Here is a 19,967-nt window from a genome sequence, read left to right as displayed (position 1 = left end):
GATAGAAAAGAAATAGAAGTTGTGATAACATTGGGTTGTGGTGTTGGAAAATTCAATGAAGAGACAGTGGGTTGTGGTGTTGGTGTTAGATTAGTGTCTAAGTCCATAACTATTTTGGTATGTACTTGACCCGATTATGAGCATGGTCCTTTTGGGTTTCCTTCACCATAGCAATATGTGGATGAATTAAGGAATCTATCATGTGTATGCTAATATTGCGTATGATAGGAATGGACATGTGAATTCGGAGCCTACAATGCAATCAGTCGGAAAGAAACAGAAGAAACCTGCAACGGCTAACCATGAAAATCAATATGATCAATTCCATTCCGAATCATTCAAGCAACAGGATGTCAATCATCATTTTACATCCTACGCTTCTATTCTGAAGAAGGATAATCAACACATCAATTATACCAAGAAACAACCCATCAATGAAAATCAGGAACTTTAGAATGTTGGAAGGCTACCAATTATTCAAATGGAGAAACAATATGAGATTTATGTTCCAAATGCAACTACTGTTATTTTAGGTAAAGTTAAAAGCTTGAAATTCATTGAGAGCTTGCATATCTTTTGCCAAAAGGAAGGATTTGGAAACGTGGAGGTAACATATATGGGAGGATCTTGGGTTTGGACTGAATTTGATAATAAAAATGCATGTAATCGTTTCAAACAAAGAGATGATATGAAAATGTATTTTTTAGAAATTCAAAACTTATCTCGACAATTTGTAGTGGATGATAAAATTGTATGGACTGAAATCTCGGGAATGCCCCTAGGGTTATGGTCGAACAATGATTTTAAAAAGGTAGCCAAGCAATGTGGAGAAGTGGTGTTTATTGATAATGAAGACACATGAGTAATTTGTAATGGAAGAGTTTGTTTGAGAGTGATGAAAGGAGTAACAATAGAAGGCAATTTGCTAGTTAGTTTGCAAGGAATTCTGCATGAAGTAACATTTAGAGAAATTGGAAATTAGATTCCCAAGGTAGAAAAGGATGAACAAGAGGTCCAAATTGAAGAAGAAGAAGAAGAAGTGATCCAAACTGGTCCAGATAATGAAAACATAAAATATACTGTTGGTCACAATAAAATACATGAAACTGAATCAGGGGAAATTAAACTACCATTGCCCACTGTTAACAGTAAAGAAACCAATTGGGCCGATCAAGTTGAAAACGATAAATGGAGTGTAATGGAAGTGACCCTTAAAAAATAGAACTCAATCGGCACAAATGGAAAGCTCTAATGTTAGATCTCATAAAGAGAATTCTGTGACATATTCAAACAAGCATACCAACTCCACGGACTCCTTTTTTTTCTAAATCCTCTAATAAAAAAAACTTTTAAAAAGGTCTCAAAATTTTCTTTCTCCACCTCTTCTGGTTCCAAAAATTAGGAGTTAGTTGACATTTTAAATGGGCTCAAACATGAAGAAAATGTAAAGAAGTACTTGAAAAAATGAGCAGATTTGTAGAGATTGGTGAGATGTTAGGCTATGACATGCAGGGATGCAATGAAACGCGAACATAACTCCTTCAAAGAATTAAGAGCTTAGAAGGTATTAAATGAATGTTATGTCCATAAACATTTGTGGGGCGAGGAATGCTGTCAAAAGGAGAAATGTTTCAGGTTTGTGTAGTGTTCATGCAGTCACTTTCTTGGGTATACAAGAGTCTAGAGTGGAAAAGGTGGATATGTTTGAATTTAGAAGTCTCTGGGGTAATTTTAACTTTGAATTTGCAATCTCAAGTGCCAGGGGATTGTCAGGAGGCCTTATTTCTATATGGGATCCTGCTGCGTTCATTAAGCATCAAATTGTTTGTAGTGAAAGTGTGATAATTGTTGAAGGTCAATGGGTTTATTCAAAACTTCATTGTTTCATGATTAATACTTATGCCCCTCAATCACATGTGAAAAAAAGAGAGCTCTGGAATTATATTAAACATTTCAAGGCTTCTAATGATGGTGATTACATAGTTTTTGGTGATTTTAATGCGGTAAGAAGGCAACATGAGAGATGGTGCTGTGTTTTTTCTCAAAAAGAAGCAGATGATTTCAATTCTTTCATTACAGATACAAATATAAAAGAAGTTGCGATGGGAGGATTTGCGTATATGAGGGAGAGTAAAGATGGTGAAAAAATGAGTAAACTAGACAGATTTTTGGTTTTGGAAGGTGTCGAGATTGCTTATCCTTAAATTAGTGCAATTGCTCTAAATAATAATATTGCTGATCACCGACCCATCTGTCTCAAAGAGGACGTGGAGGATTATGGCCCCAATCCTTTTAGGCTCTTTAACTCATGGATGGAAGAAAACACTTTTGATAAAAAAAGTTAAAGAAAGTTGGGGTCAAACTGAAAATATAGGAATGGAATTCGAAGATATTAAGATCAAGACTAAATTTAAGCGCCTAAAGCAAGATCTAAAGGTTTGGTGGGATATGCTCAAGATAAGTAAAGGTCAGGAAAAGAAAGCTTTACAAGTAAAAATGCTTGATCTTGATGTTAAAATTGACAATGGGTTTGCTACTGAGGAAGAGAAGAAGAATCGTTTAAGTATAAAGGAAGCCTTGTATCGGTTTGATAAAAAAAGTCATGGATTTACATCAAAAAGCAAAAATTACATGGAGCATAGAGGGAGATGAAAATTCAAAATATTATCATGGTATTTTGAAACACAAAAGGAAATAGATTGCTATCAAAGGAATTAATAAGGATGGTGAATGGATTTCAGATGCAAGTTCAGTTAAAAGTATCTTTTACAATTACTATAAGGATAAATTAAAAGCTGTTAATAATCTCTGAATTTGGAGATCCAAATGGCAGGTTTCGAAAGCTAGGGGATGAAGTTATTGCAGTTTTGAATAGGACATCACTATGGAAGAGTTAAAGGTGGCAGTCTGGTCTTGTGGTAGTGATCAAGCTCCGGGTCCAGATGGATTTAATTTTGAGTTTATTAAACGTTATTGGGATATTTTAAAAGATGACATATTGAAATTTGTGGCTGAATTTTTAGTAAAAGTTTTTCTCTCTTCAGGGTGTAACTCTTCTTTTGTCACCCTTATCCCAAAAACTTCTAGTCCCATGGGAGTTTCCGACTTCAGACCAATTAGTTTAATTGGAGTACAATATAAGATTCTGGATAAAGTTCTAGCTCTTCATTTAGCTAGTGTTGTTGATTCGGTAGTTAGTAGCGAACAAACTGCTTTTATCAAAGGCAAACAAATCTTAGATGGTCCCCTGATGGTCAACGAACTAGTTAATTGGTTTAAAAAAACTAAACAAAGTATGATGGTGTTGAAAATCGATTTTGAGAAAGCTTTTGTTTCTATTTCCTGGAACTATTTGGATCAAGTGATGCGTCTAATGAACTTCCCTCCTAGATGGTGCGACCTGATTAAAGCTTGTCTACATTCGGCTAGATCTTCTGTCTTACTAAATGGGAGCCCTACTAAAGAATTTCCTTTGTTTCGTGGATTGAGACAAGGAGATCCTTTATCTCATTTTCTCTTTATTTTGGCTATGGAAGGGCTTCATGTGGCCATGGAGGATGTAGGTGCCTTGGGGCTGTATAAGGGCATTAAATTGGGTACATCTAACACCATTATTTCTCATCTTTTTATGGATATGATGCCCTTTTTTTAGGGGAATGGTCCAGGAGAAATGTTGAGAATCTAGTGGGAGTTCTTAACTGTTTTTTATCTAGCTTCGGGATTGAAACTTAATCTGGCGAAATCAAACTTATTTGGTGTTGGTGTTCCCTCTGAAGATGTTCAAGTTCTTGCGTCTTAATTTAATTGGTTGTAGAGTAGAAAAATTTCCTTTCATCTATCTTGGCCTTCCAGTGGGTGATAACATGGCTCGAGTTAAAATTTAGGATCTTCTCTTGGATAAGTTTAGAAAGAAACTCTCTAATTGGAAAGTTAACACTCTTTCAGTTGGAGGTAGGTCCATGCTTTTAAAAACTGTTCTTGGATCTTTGGGTATTTTCTACTTCTTCTTATTTGTGATGCCAATGTCGGTGGCTAGAGATTTGGAGGCCTTACGAGCTAGATTATTTTGGGGTGGTTCAAGTAATAATCGGAAAATTGCTTGGGTGAAATGGAGTTTGGTTATGGAAAGTCACGATAAAGGTTGCTTGGACATTGGTAGTCTTGTTAGTTTCAACTTAACTCTTATTCTAAAATGGGAATGGAGGTTCTTTACCACGGCGAATTCTTTATGGATTGAGGTTATCAAATTTATTTACGGAGACAAGGGTGGTTTTGAAGGCAATAGGAATAAAGTTTTGGGATATAGTCCTTCATCAAGGATCTTGGCTACTGATCGCAAACTCCACGAAAAAAAAGGTGGTTGATTACAATGTATTATATAATAAAGTAGGGAATGGTACTAATACTAGATTTTGGAAAGATAAGTGGTTTGGTGGTATTATTTTGAAAGATCTATTTCCATGGTTAGTTAAGGCTGATTTAAACCCAGATTGTAGTGTTGCAGATCGATGTACCCCCCAAGGTTGGAATTGGAATTGGGCTAGAAGATTTAGAAGAAGGGCTGTTCAAAATCAATTCCATAACTTGTTAAATCTTCTTGGTGGGTTTCGGTGTGGTCTTGAACGTGATGTTTGGGTTTGGACCTTAGCAAAAGACGAGCTTTTCTTTGTTGCTTCTACACGTCAATGGATTGATTTCAAGGCTCTTGACTCCAATGCTCATTCAACTAGATGGTGTACTTGGGTGCCTAGAAAGGTAAACATCTTTGTTTGGAGGCTGCTGCTTGGGAGATTACCGACTCAATATGCCTTGGTACAAAAAGTATTGTTCTTCCTTTTAAACGTTTTCCTATTTGTGAGAAAGAGGAAGAGACAGTGGAACATCTTTTTATTAATTGTGAAGTTGCTAGGGCTACGTGGGAAGGCGTTTTCAGTTGGCTTCACATTGAGGTTGCCAACTTTAGAGATCCAAGTGGCCTTTTCAATTGGTTGATTCTTTGAAGATCTCTTTCATCAAGAAACAAGTCATTCATGCGGTGGTTGCTACTAGATTTTGGTTTCTTTGGAAATACCGAAACGACATCGTTCATGATACTAAGAAGATAAAGAAAAACATGATTATTGATTTAGTTCAGGAATTTTCCTTTTTACGGTGTAGTAGTAGATAGAAAAAACAAAATTTTAAATGGGGTCTTTGGTTGCAAAAGCCCATTAACTCTTTGTAATTTCCTTGTTCTTTGTTTTTGTGCTTTCTAATGTTGATAGTTGTTTCCAAAAAAACAAAAAAAGAAAAAACAAATTACATTCAATTCTTCGATTGTTCTCTTACAAATACAACTCTGAATTAAATATAATAAAACTTCTATTGATCCTTTCATAATTGTTAATAATAAATAATTAATCTCAAAACCCAACTCTTTCCGATTACGTATATAAATACATCTAAGGCAGGAAAACTAAAAATATGAAAAAAAATATAGACTTCAAACTTGCGCCAAACAAAGAAAGTTATAAACATGTTTGAAGATAGTACTTTCAAACTTTCAACATAAATAAGCCAACATTAACAAGTGGTAAATCGCAAAACTTCAAAGCATTTTAGACGGCTAGGAGCGGGTAACGCCTAATGGCGGTATTATGACGTGGCCTCCAAACACGGCGTTATAAAGCCTGAAACACCGTGCCCGAGTGACGTTTTTGTGCGTTATGTTACGACGTGTTACCTTGGTAACGCTTGAAAACGGCTATTTTTGCGAGGCTCAACGTATACATTTCGTTTTTGAACTGTTGTAAAACGGTCAAAAATGTAAAAAAAAAAATAATTTTTTGAATGTTTTTACCTCTTTACGTCTATCTATATATACATATACATCCATTTTATTTCTTATCTCATATCAAACTACATTTCAAATTCTTCAAAAATTTATCTTTTGAATACTATGGATCAAAACCCAAACACTCCTCCAAATACAAATACACCTCCGCCTCTTGGTTTTGCACAATACGAAATGTATGCGAACATCCTAAACACTCAAGACAAATTTTTCAATCCCGTCTCACCACCTCCACAAAACCTTTTCAACCCATTTGGTACAATGCAACAAAATACCACACAACCACAACCCACCCAACAAACTGTACCCGAGACGCAAGCCGGGGGGGGGGGGGAGCGGAAAAAAAACGGCCCAAAAAGGGAGATCACGAAGGGAAGGGAAAGCGGTTGCGATGGAGCAATTGGAAGACGAACCTCCAACATGGTGGACCGCGGAGGAGGAGTACGTATTAGCAGTGGCTTGGCGCGGGACATAAAAAAATCCAATGCAAGGAAACGACATGCGAAGAGTTGCCTTTTGGGAAGCCGTGATCGGGAAATTTTGTAGCCTTTTGAATAAATATGAAAATTACTGCAATCACGACATGTTGAGTAGAAAATGGACTCAAATAAGCAAGAAGTGCACCAAGTTCAATTCCGTCTATAACAAGCTTTCCTCGCACAAGCAAAGTGGTGCGACCGATTTTGACGTTTATAGAGTAGCGATGGAGAAATATCATGTGGAGACCGGTCACGTATTTTAGCACGAAAAAATTTGGGAGATTGTGAAGGAAGACCCAAAGTGGAATAAAACCGACACATTTACGGAACAACAATCGAAGATGTCGCGCGACTCGGGTTCGGTCGATGTTTCGGACGCACGCACGAACATCGACCTCAATGCGGACATGGATGAGATACCGGACGACTTGAACGACATTGAAGAGATCTCCCCTCCTCGACGACCAATAGGCAACGAAAATGTGAGGCGTGCTCAACGGCACGCGGATGAAACCGAAAGTAGACGACGAGAGGAAGCCGAAATGAAAAAAAAAGTGACGAGCACAACGAAATCGCGCGTAAAAGATATGATTTGCAACGGGAACATTTTGAATTCTTGCGTCGTGAAGCCGAGGACGATCGTATTGCGAAAGATTTGACAATTCTTCAAACTAGCGAGGATAATTTGCCACCGATACGGTTGGAGCAACTCCGAAAAATAAAGACGAAGATTGAACAGAAATATTTAGATGAAGATTAGTGTTTTTTTTCGTTGTAATGTTTTTTTTTTGTTGGAATGTCGTTTTATGTTTTTTCGTTGTAATGTAGTTTTTAATTAGTATTTATTTTAATTATGTGTTATTTAATTTATATGTTTTTTTTTAAAATTATTATGACATAAATTAAAAAAATAAAACAAAATAGAAAAATGGGAATTACAAACATCAAAAAAATTAAAAAGTAAAATAGAAAATAAAATGGTGTTATTACATGTTATTTGGTGTTGTCCATTTTCACCTTTGGTGTTATAACACCCATTTATGACTAGGATGATGATGTGACACCTTTTAGTAGGGATGAACATTGGAACCGGGTACCCACTTTGGGAACTGGAACCGCCTCGGAACTGCCGGTTTTGGAACTGGAACCGCCTTAAACGGTTCCGGTTCCTAAAGTTATGGAGCCTTAAGCAATTCTGGTCTGGTTCTCATTTTTTAGAAACCGCTACCCGTTGGGTACCCGTCGGAACCGGTTTATATATATATATATATATATATATATATATATATATATATATATGTGTGTGTGTGTGTGTGTGTGTGTGTGTGTGCGTGTGTGTGTGCGTGTTAATTAGATCGGTTTAGAATATATTGGTCTGATTTTGTTCGTCGTTGGTCTGAATTGATTTGATTTGGATCAAACCAAATTGCGGTTTTATTGACAAAAGTTAACAAAATTAATGTAACCGGATTACCCACTCCCAGAACTGGAACCGCCAGTTCCGGGACTGGATCCAAACCTTTAAGAACCGCCTAGAGCAGTTTCGGTTCTGGTTCTAACTTTCTAGGAACCGCTGGTTTCGGTTTCGGTTCCAGTTCTCGCCAAATGAGGCGGGTACCCGCCTATGCTCATCCCTACCTTTTAGGCACTGCTGTAAAAATCCCGACTAGATCCCGATTAATCTACGATTAATCCCTAGGCGCTACACGACCGATTAGAGGGCGCCTAACGATTAATCCCTACATACATAATGAGTGAAACAGTATAAAACGATGCAATTTTAAAATTTTGAAGAAGTTTTATCTCAATGGAAACTATTTTAGGCATGATTAGTGTTGTATTAATCATATTAACCTATTTTGTTATGAAATTAGTGGTATTTATGAACTTTGATATGATATTAGTCATATTTAATTTTTTAAAATTCAGCAAATTAGCAATTAATGGTCCCCGATTAATCTCCGCCTAGCTGATTAATCGCTTAATTCCAACCCACCGACTAGCTAATATCGAGCGTTTTTTACAACCATGCTTTTAGGTGTGGTAACATGTAATAACATGTTGCCCACACCCAGCAGCCTTAACCTTTAGAAATGATTCAAAGAAGTACTAGCAATATCCTATTATTGTTAAAGATTATACCAATAGTTAAATAAAAGATAACGACTTAAAAGGTAATATTTGTATGTGTATTTGATCACTCATTTTTTCTTTCACAAATGTGTCACTTATTATTATTATTATTATTATTATTATTATTATTATTATTAGACAAAACTTCATAAATGGTCACTGTGGTTTCATGAAATCTAAAGTTTACTCCTTAAGTTCAAAAAACCTCACAGATGTTCTCTGTGGTTTCAAAACTTTTAACCAATCGACATTTTAGCTGACACGTCATCTTTTGGCCGTTAATAAAAGGACATTTCCATCATTTCACAAAACAGAGACCATTTATGAAGTTTGTTCTTTATTTAAAAAAGTAAAATAAAATATAATTATTTAATATAAAAGGACCCACCCTCTCTCTCTCCCTCTCTCTCTGGTTCGTTCCTAGTGCCAATACCTTTTAATAGTCTACTTAATGAAGTCTTACTATAAACCCAATCCTTTCAATCGTCTCCTTAATGAAGATCATACGCTATTCGATAACATCGAGTAAAGATCATCCCTAACATCGACTCCAATCGATTGTGGTGACCATATCATCTTCTCTGTCACGATGATTCATGCGATCTCAAAAGCCAATACTGGCGGCAAAATTTCCTTCCAAAATGTTGTTGTTTTGTGAAGTGGAACCAGAAGAAGGGGGCGAAACCCCACTTATGTTAAGCCATCTTGCAACAGATTTGTTCTGGCCCTAATTTTAATCCCTAAATTTTGCAGATACTGCTTTGGCTAGGCCGAAGTCTCCGATAAAATCCATTTGATGCCGACCACATATGCCTCCGGTTTTTGATTTTATGTGAGATCTAGATCCATTTTATGTTAAACCTCTTCTAATGTCATCAAAAGCCAATACTCCTCCCCTTAATTTCTTGATCAATGGTTTCACATTTGGTGGGAGAGAGTGACCATGGATGAAATCGAAGCTATGTTAGATCGATTTCTAGACCTTGATTAGCCATGTTTCAAGACCCATATTGTGGTTTCGATTTTGTTGGATGGAAACAAGCAAACACACAAGCGTGTCTGGATCAAAAATTTGAGTAGTACATAGTTGGGTTTGGTTCTGGTTCTGGTTCGTTGAAGTAATTAATGCAATGGCAGGTTGAATGTTTGAGGGTTTGATTTACATGATTGAATTTAATTCGAGAGATAAGAGAAAAGGAATTGCAAAGAATATGAAGGATTAAAGATTGAAGGTTTATGGGATCATGAGAAGTGTGAAGAGAGTCATTATTATTGCCTGCTTTCAAATCACTGTGTCTGTGTGAGAGACGGAGGATGAGGACGATGACTATGGTGGTTGGTGGATCTCTAATTAAGAGAGAGAGAGGTTTTTTGAACTTAGGGAAGTGTGAAGAGATTCATTATTATTTCTTGCTTTCAAACCCTGTTTTGTGAAATGACAGAAATGCCCTTCTATTAATGGCCAAAAGATGACGACATCAACTAAAAGGACCATTTGTTAAAAGTTTTGAAACCACAAGGACCATCTGTGAGGTTTTTTGAACTTAAGGACTAAACTTCAGATTTTATGAAAGCTGCAAAAAATCAAACAAAATAAGGAGTGTGAATTCAAGAATCCTTAGTATAAAAATATGAAACCCTACCAGTTTTAACCTAATACTATGGTAAGAGATCCCCATCAGGAATAGAGTCGCATCTCACGAAGAAGTATTTTCCTTTCCAAGCGTCATCATTATGCTTGGATTTCAGAATGAAGGGTGACTTATAAGTTTTGACTTTTAGTAAGAAACGGGAGTTCCGGAAGGTCAAATGATCATAGACATAAACTAACTCATTCAAACCAATATTAATATCCATGGAGTTGTTCGGTCGATCGATCCAGTAAAGGATCCTCCAAACCATTGGCATGACTTGAATATACGAAATTTTTGTAATCTCAAAAAACTCAAAAACGATCCCACGAAAGGGATAAGAAAGACCTAGGGTAATTCGGGAAAAATGACTAAAGAGGAAGAAACAAGGTCTGACTGGATCTTAGCATCTAAAGGTCTGAAAATGGTGTCGGTGGGAAAAGCCCAACCGACCTCAGAGCTTCGATGTTATGGTCATCAAAAAAGCAAGTCTCCTCGTAAGACAAGGCCTTTTGATCACGAAATCATCATCAGGAACAATGACGACACTTGTGCAAGATCGCGTTTTTTTCCATGATTAAAAACGAAGAAAGTTAAGGAGAAAAGAAAAAAGAAAAGTACCTTCGAAGATATTCAATGAATGTCTAGAAGAGAGCTAAAAAAGTAAGGCAAAATCAAAAGTCTGAATGCCTAATTTATCAAAGAATCGTGGAAAGGTATAATGGTGATTCGACAGATTACTATGTCTATTTCAACGGTTAGAAATCTATCTATTGTAATTCAAATTACCCTATCCGTTAAAAATTCAAAATCTTTACCTTTTTTTAATGATACCTTTAAATATTTAAAATTAACATAAATATTTTGCTGGTATATATTGGGGGCAATTGTTAAGGCCAAGATCCTCAATCCTATTCAAGATCCCGAATTTTCATGAACTTTCAGGATCCCGAACATATCTTAGGATCCTGGCCATTATTATTATTATTTCCTAACACTTCTAACATATATATTTATAGTCTTTTTCTCACATGTACATAATTAGTCAACATAAGACTCATTCTCAACGAAGAATTACTTTAATCAGGCAGAAGACCTGAAAATACCAAGTCAAACCAACATGTTCATTTTATTCAAGAGGATCCTGAAGATATCAGAGTTGTTGTTACTTAGACTAGACTATAAATACATATGTATTTTGCACACATCACACACCTAGACTTACTACAACACTTTTATTCCTTTATTCATCATTTCATCTATAACCCATCTTTCAATTAATACAAATTAATCAGGTAGATGATCATTATCACCTCCTAAGACTTTTTGATGGAGATCCTAGCAAGGATCAAGAGCTTTTTTTGTACACTACTTGTGTCATCCATTCTTGATTTGCTCATTTGTTTCGATTACAACATCAAATCATCTCGTACAATTTGATTACTTGATTAATTTTTGACAAAAACTATATATATATATATATATATATATATATATATATATATATATATATATCCTTCTTAATATCCATTTATCTTTATTTATCTTAGTTTATATTTATTTAAGATTTTTTTAGGTTTGTTTGTTTATGTTCATTTATATTCATTCCCATCTATTCATCTATGTTCGTTTTATTCGTTTAGTACCTTAATGAATGAATATAAACGAATAGAAACAAAATAATTTCTTAAACGAATGAACAGAAACAATGAAATTCGTTTGTTTATGCGTTCATGTTCGTTTATTTGTTTTGACTAAACTTAAACGAACGATATGAACAAACCTCGCTCATGTTCGTTCGGGTCATTACAACCTACATGCATATTTGGAGTTAGGTTCACACTAAACCTTAATGTGAAGGAACATGTAATGATGTTATTTTTAGCAAGGAAGTTGTAATCACTTTAAAAGAAAATAGATTCTTCTATAATTTCTCATATGAGGTTCTAATTTTTTTGACCATGCCATAAAATTGAGGAAAACTAATACCATGGACGAACACTTTGTGTCGTTGAGAATTTAGTAAAGATGTTAGATTATAGTTAATAATTGTTTTTTAAGCATTTTATATAAGTTTGTTGATCAAATATGTATAAAAATAATTAAATGTAATTAAGAAAACATTATAATATCAATTTAAAGTATTTTAAATGGTCAAATATATAAAAACAATAGCAAAATATCAATAGCTATAACAATTCTTTTACACTAACAAACGATGGCTTCTCTAAGTATTCAATTTTATTTAGAATGCTACTTTATGTACCTTTTATTCACATAAGTTGCTAAGTCATAGGAAGTAAATACAGTCAACAATCATACATAGATAATCGAAATAATTAGGAATTCATATAGAGTTAGCATTTTCTTTGGAAAATTCTATACGTATTCTCAAATTATTTTGTCTACCATTCTTGTGAGTGAAATAGTGTTTAGATACCCTATATTTTAATAATTTATATGAGAGATAAGATATGGATTATGGATAGGAACATTCTTTTTAACTTGTTTTGCAATGGCAGAATGATAACAAAATAATAGATTTTCTAATATTTGCTAGCAATTAGAAGGGAAAATGACTTGTGAGGGTACTTATCTTTTTGTGTTTTTCATATTTAAGCAACTTTTTTTTTTTTTTTTTGGTACACATTTGACTATTTAACTTGTTAAATAGTAGGTGACACTGATAATGTGTGAACCATTTAACAAGTTAAATGGTCAAATGTATAAAAAAAACAAAGTTGTCTAAATATGAATAATTTTTTTTTTACAAATTTCTTATGATTTTTTAATAATTTCTTACAACATTTTTATGATAGTTTTTCCTTATTGGTTTTCCTAATATAATTTTTTAAACTTTGATTTTTTTAAAACTTTTTTATACTTTCATATAATTTTAATACAAGTGTTTTCAACCAAATATATTATAAATGTTTTAAAATTTTCTTATAAGTTATTTAATTTTTTTTATACATTTTCATACAATTTTTTTATAACTTTCATACATTTATTTATAAACTTTATTTTACAACATTTTAAAAGTGTTTCACAGATTTTGTATGACAATTTAATATTTTTTTATAACATTTTAAAATAGTTTTGTTAAATAATAGTTTAAAATGTTGTATTAAAAAATTAAAAATTTATAAACTTCTAATTAAAAAGTATTAAACAGTTGGAATAATTTTAAAACATTTATATTATATAGATTTTTTTATTATGGAGTGACCATCTCATATGAGATGTCAATGGTTCAAGTCTCGGTAAAGACATAGATGGTTATTTAGGAGTATATTAGTTAGTTTGCTGTTTCAAAAAAAAAGTAATATTTTTTACTTTCTTAAAAGACCTTTCATATTTATTGTTACATACTTAATTTATTGTTAGATACTATTACTTTAAAAATATTATATATATTTAAAAACAAAAGAAAAAAAAATTATAAGAGGTTATATAAAATATTTCAAAAAACAAAAACATATTTATTAATTAAAAAATAACGTTTAAAATTATTCAATATTTAATTAATATTTAGAAAATTATGAATATTTTAAGAATAACCTTTGAAAAAATAATACAGACAAATATGAAAAATAAAATCGCAATTAAAAACGGAGAAAAATAACTTATCAGAATAATTAAATTTTCGTTTGGTTCAAATTTAGAATTTTTTTACACAAATGTGTAAAAAATAAAAAACTTAGCTAACTATAAAAAAAAACCCAGAAAAGTATTACCTGGTAAATCATTTTCACTAATTAAAATGAGAAATTATAAATTAAATTTTACTAAAAGAAAGATGTAAGTGTTGCAGATAGACTGAATACAAACCATTTTAACTTTATCTTCTCAACACTCAATCATCTCATGACTCTAATCTACAAAAATACACCACCTCGATTTGATCGTTCCTCTCTCTCTCTCTCTCTCTCTCTCTCTCTCTCTCTCTCTCTCTCTCTCTCTCTCTCTCTCTCTCTCTCTCTCTCTCTCTCTCTCTCTCTCTCTCTCTCTCTCTCTCTCTCTCTCTCTCTCTCTCTAGGTTGCCAGTAATGGCAGTGCATAAGTGGCAGTGCAAGAAAAGGGGGAGTGAGTTCTCATTGGGAAGGTAAAGCCCTCCCCTTTGCACCATTTTTTCTTTGACACACCTCTCTACACTCTACTATACACCACCAGTATACGCTCTCTATAACCACTACAAACAAGATATACATCAGATTAACATTAAATTAGCAGTATCTCGCGTGCATTCTCTGCAAAATCTCTCTCTCACACACATACATAAAAACACACAAAAACACACAGTCGATGGACAAAGAAAAAGATAAGTTACACACCCGTTTTCCAATGACCTAAAGCATTCCCTTTTCCCTTTGGCTTTCATCATCGTCATGGTTAATACTTGGACTTATACTACTAGTACATAGGTTTTTCAGTAAAAAGGGCTGAAAAACACCCCTTTTGTAAGCTTAAAACTCGGGAGAAAATCTCTCTCTCTCTCTCTCTCTCTCTCTCTCTCTCTCACACACACACACGCAGACAAACAGACATCAAAGAACTCAATTCTCAATTATGCTCTTATCTTTGCACATGAACATAAGTTGAAACCCTTAAAAAGAGAGAAATGGATGGTGGTGGTGTAGGTACATCTTGTCTGATGGGGTTTGGAGATAACACCAACATCAATCGAAGCAGTAGTGGTGATAATAATAACTGCATTGGATCGCTGTGTCTTCCTCCTACTCCTGTTATATACAACAATACCGTAATTTTTTCCACTCACGATCATCATCATAGCAACTGCGGTGCTTCCTCTTCTGCTATGATGCTTGAAGACAACAACAATGGCAACATTAACGATGGAGGAGGCTTAGCCTTCATCTCCTCGTCATCATGTTCTTCATCTGTTAAGGCGAAGATCATGTCACATCCTCATTACCCTCGTTTGTTATCAGCTTATCTGAACTGTCAAAAGGTATGTACATATTTTTCTTGAAAACCCTAATGCCTCTCTTTTTGCTTCCAACATCTTTTGTGTGTGATTACTTGATTGTTCAGTTGGTATACTCTACGAAGAAACCCAGAAGACATTTTCTTACAAGATTGCATTTTTTATACTCCGTGGAAGATGAACTTGAAAAAAAATTTGCGACTAGAAGCAATCCAAGAAAGTTTCTCTAGTTTCATACATATTTTGTCTTATTCATGTGTGCGATTATTTCTTCTTTTGGTAGGTTATTAGAGACCCTCCTGAAGAGAGAACATTTGTAAGAAGAAACCCAGATGTGGGTTTCTTATTAAGATTTGTTTATATGCGTGTGACATCAGTTGTTTTTAGTAATTTCTTCATATGGTATGAAAGTATAATTTCTTAAAAGTAGAAAACCCTATACATTCCTACAAAAATTTCAAGTTATTCTTTTTATCAACATTTCTATATATACGTATTCCTGTGTTACAAGATTATGATGGCAAGCTTATTCTTTACTAATATCAAACAGATAGGCGCACCACCCGAAGTAGTTGAAAGATTAGAAGAAGCCTGCCGAGCGTCGGTGATGGCTGCAATGTCTGCTAGTTCCGGCGGCTCTGGTGGCGGTGATGGCGGTGGAGGTACGAGTACGACCTCTGTCGGACAAGATCCAGCTCTCGATCAGTTCATGGAAGCGTACTGTGAGATGTTAATTAAATATGAGCAAGAACTCTCGAAACCCTTCAAGGAAGCCATGCTTTTTCTCTCAAGGATCGAGACCCAGTTCAAGGCCATCTCTTTTTCTCCTTCAGATTCCGGTGTACTATCCATCTCTTTCTTCATATCTGTGTGTCTTTGTGTGTGAAGTATTTATTATTCTTAAATAAACTGATGAGCCTGCTTTAATACTTCTGTAGTTCTGTGTGATATGGATCAGTAACACAAGCTCCCATGTCTTGGTTATTGTTCTTAAACAACAATAGGCAATAATCTCCCTTGAAATTGGCAATGATTAGAAAGCGGCCGGACCTAAACAAACTCGTTCACGAACTCAATTCTGTTAAAAACCGTTCAGATTAATCCAAAAACTTATCTCTGAAAAACATCGTGAAGAGTGATAACATTTTGTAATTCTTTTAGTTTAAGTTTTATTTGATTAAGCATCTACGATTTGCGACTATACTCTTTGTTTCCACTCTTCCAGTGATTTATTTTTGAAGAATTAAAATTTTCCTATATTTTGCTCCAAGTTTTGTAGGTTCTGCTTCAATTTCTTATTTTGTACTAGTTTTCCACTATTATTCTGTAAAATACCTTGTTTCAAAAATTTGATGTTATAGTATTGTGATTTTTCATTAGTTCATTTGTCTTAACTTTTCTATGGTAGAGTTAGGGTTTTGAAATACTTTTAAAATTCCAATAATTCCCTTTGACTATATCTAGTAATATGATCTGAGCTGAAATTGCATATTTCTCTAACCACAGTTATAAATTATCCATCCTTGTTGCTTTTGGTCTGAAGATTCTTCAATTTTTACACTTTTAGTTGATTAAAAGTATTAATTTTTTCGAGGGTGAAATTGTTTACAAATATTTAGGGGTTGATGCTAATCTCTGATTTCAAACTGCACTATTAGCCAGGCTTAAGTAGATTGTTTCACTTGTTGATTGAATCATAAAACTGCTTCTTCTTCAGTACTTTGCAACTTATATCGTGCACATTGTAGACATTCACATTGTTAACCCAGCTTCTTGTTTAATAATTTGATGTAAAATTAATCAGGTTGTGGTGAGGGAGGCATGGATAGGAATGGATCATCCGAAGAAGATCTAGATGTTGATGTAAGTAACAATATGGTTGATCCTCAAGCTGAAGAGCGAGAGCTGAAAGGTCAGTTATTGCGAAAGTACAGTGGGTACTTAGGAAGTTTGAAGCAAGAGTTCATGAAGAAGAGAAAGAAAGGGAAGTTGCCCAAAGAAGCTCGTCAACAGTTGCTTGACTGGTGGACCCGACATTACAAATGGCCCTACCCTTCGGTACACTTTCATGCATTTTTCACCATTAATATCGTGTCAAAATCTATCACACGAACACAAATTTTAGGTTTTCAAAAGAGCTCTAGGTGACTCCAAATCTCCAATATATATATAACATAGTAATTTACAATCACATAAGATCTATATATGGAAACATCATTCTCCAAATTCAACATTTATTATTGCACACAATACTCGATGGATGCACGTGTTGTTGCTTTTAGGATTGATAGTCACGTATGCAAATTTATATATAGTTGCAAAACCCTATAGAAGTAGAGAGAAAAGGGATGAATTATCTCATTTATAGTGAAGTCTTGGGATGGATTACAATTCAGATTATGACAAATTCTCTAATTAATATGTATAGGAAGCTCAGAAGTTGGCTTTAGCTGAATCAACAGGGCTAGATCAAAAGCAGATAAACAACTGGTTCATAAACCAAAGGAAGCGTCACTGGAAACCATCTGAGGATATGCAGTTTGTGGTAATGGATGCTGCTCATCCTCATTATTACATTGACAATATCTTTGGGAATCCTTACCCCATGGACGTGTCACTTCTCTAGATGCATATAATGATGGATATCATAAAAACTACTATGAAGGAATGGGAGTATATATGATCTCATCTGAAGGGTTTTGCATGTTGTTGTTACGTATTATGCTTGTTATTTATGATTTTACGTTTATGTAATGTAAGACACAATCAGTAGTAAGCTATGTATATGTATGTGATGTTTAATTTGTCTGGGTATTTTCGTAAATTTGAAATGCTTTTCCGTAGGGAATATGTAGGTTTGGACAAACGCATGATATCACATGGGAAATTGTTTGATGTGGCATGGTGGCAGGAGTGGTAGGTATCGATCCTCTCCATCAAGTGCCATCAACTCATCAAACAATAAATTAAACTGTATTGGGTTTAGCTTGTGAGTTCTTTGTTTTCTAGTGGAAAATGAATCTATGCACTAACAACAAACAGTTTATTCTTTCCCAAAAAGCTGCATTTGACGAATACCTAAATTGCATGTGATAGTTTGATCTTTGTTAGTTACAATATTCAACATAATTATGCCATACGTAAAAGGTTGAAATTACCCAAGGATTAATGATTATAATTAAAATGCGGTTATGAAATGTCCTAGATGCTCACTAAAAGGGTATTGGTTTCGACTTTAGCATATAAAAGGAGCTTAGTGACCTACTGTTCTTAACTCATACAGATGATATATGTACACCATGCATACTGTATGATAATTCTTTATCCTTTTAAAATAACTTTTGCTAGTAATCTGCTAGAATATTCAAACAAAAATACTAAAATCAAGCCAACAAGCAACAATTATCTTCAACCCCAATTACCAAAGTTAAACGGTAAGAATTATCACCATCGAGCATACAAAGGAAAGTCTTGCATGAATCTCAAGATTTGTGGAGCATCAAACTTCAGAGTTACGTGAAACAAGAAAAGGCCAGGGATAGGGCATCGTGGGGAAAAGAAGGTAAAACTTTTGAGATTACATACTTTAAGATCTGAATTCCACAATTTGAAGATGAAAGATGTTAAATCCGTTTAATTGTTTTAATCATGTTATATTGTTGATCAACCGAGACAATCAAGAAGCAATCGAAGAAAAAAAAATCATTGAAAAAAAAATCTTCAAAGTCTCGCTAGAAAATTCGAATATATTGTAGTGGCCATAAAAGAATCCAAAAGACTTAACGTCTTTCTTTTTAAAAAGCATGTTGGGGAGTTTACAATCTCATGAAATTTGAATGAGACAATTTGATTCCATGCCTATGGATTATGCTTTCCAAATACAATCCTCGATCCAATGAAACATGAAAAAAAAAAAAGGTACGATCAAACTGAGGTTCCAAATAAAGCAAAGGGACGTGGCAGGTCTCTCTCCCAATTACAGTGCTTCACTGCCAAAAATTTGAACATACTATTAAATTTTGCAAGAAAAGAATTGCTGAAGAAGGGAAAGGTTCGAGCTTTTTACACAAAGATAATGAACACGATAGTTATACTATTTTCATAGCACACAAGAATCATCATTGGAAAGTTCTTGGTTCATTAAGATTGGTTGTAGTCACCACATGACGGGTAATAAAGTAATATTCACAAGTTTTGAAGAGTCGCAATGCAAGGAAGTAAGAACTGGGGATGACAATAAGCTAAATTTGTTGAATGTCGATCAACTTCCATCAAAAGGTTAGGACGTCCGTTTCAGAAAAAGAGCATATGAAATAAGAGACACAAAGGACAACTTATTCACTTTTAAATTGACTAACAAACAAATATCATTACTATGGTGTCATCCCTATGAACATTGTAACATCCAAACTGTAACACAAAGCTTAGTAAGTTTCTCAAAATATCACATACAACACAACACAAATAAACAATTATGAGTCAACCCTGAAGACTACTCAAAGTCTCAATAGGCAAACAACACGCTCTGTTGGTTATCAGCAATTCTGGAGACTACCCGACGTCTGGTTGGCAAACAACACGTCATGTGGGTTATCAGCAACACTAGAGAGTACCCGAAGTCTCAACATACACAGTAACACATATCACAGTAACAACAAATAAGACCCAACTGGTCAGTGAAAGATCTCGTATGTCATAGAGTCATTATAGAATGATATTACTGCAAAGTTTGCATCTTTGATCCCTAGAAGGGATCTCTGGTCTCGGCTATGGCTCAGTAGATGATCGTTGCTAATAATATATATTCCTTTAGGTCACATCATATAACAAGTTACCGTCAATTGATTATTTATTAGTGTAATTTGATTATTAATAAATATATCAACACTTGTATTTAATTGGAAAATTATTATTTCATAGAAATAATATTTTACTAATTGAGA

The 19,967-nt window shown here is 34.2% G+C and overlaps 2 protein-coding genes across 4 annotated transcripts; both read left to right on the top strand.

Moving 5' to 3' along the window:
* The first annotated feature begins 1,571 nt into the window (after positions 1–1,571).
* On the top strand, positions 1,572–2,204 carry LOC145098657 (uncharacterized). The gene has a single exon (XM_079036275.1). It carries the CDS (start codon positions 1,572–1,574, stop codon positions 2,202–2,204), a length of 633 nt encoding a protein of 210 aa, XP_078892401.1.
* An 11,852-nt stretch (positions 2,205–14,056) lies between these two features.
* Positions 14,057–17,828, top strand: LOC145102178 (homeobox protein SBH1-like). 3 transcript variants are annotated; one of them, XM_079039555.1, is made up of 5 exons: positions 14,057–14,181; positions 14,717–15,048; positions 15,575–15,863; positions 16,829–17,082; positions 17,453–17,828. In XM_079039555.1, the coding sequence occupies exons 2-5, from the start codon at positions 14,731–14,733 to the stop codon at positions 17,648–17,650; spliced, it is 1,059 nt and encodes a 352-aa protein (XP_078895681.1). In that variant the 5' UTR covers positions 14,057–14,181; positions 14,717–14,730; the 3' UTR covers positions 17,651–17,828. The 3 variants fall into 3 exon arrangements, with proteins under 3 accessions (XP_078895681.1, XP_078895683.1, XP_078895680.1); XM_079039557.1 differs by lacking the exon at positions 14,057–14,181 and adding an exon at positions 14,199–14,536; XM_079039554.1 differs by lacking the exon at positions 14,057–14,181 and having other exon boundaries at positions 14,474–15,048.
* Positions 17,829–19,967: the final 2,139 nt, after the last annotated feature.

The sequence above is a fragment of the Lactuca serriola genome, chromosome 4, assembly GCF_051521515.1.
Source record: "Lactuca serriola cultivar US96UC23 chromosome 4, Lser_US96UC23_V15, whole genome shotgun sequence".
Classification (NCBI taxonomy): domain Eukaryota; kingdom Viridiplantae; phylum Streptophyta; class Magnoliopsida; order Asterales; family Asteraceae; genus Lactuca; species Lactuca serriola.
Note: the sequence above shows the minus strand (reverse complement) of the source record. Positions and strands in the feature narration are given on the sequence as shown.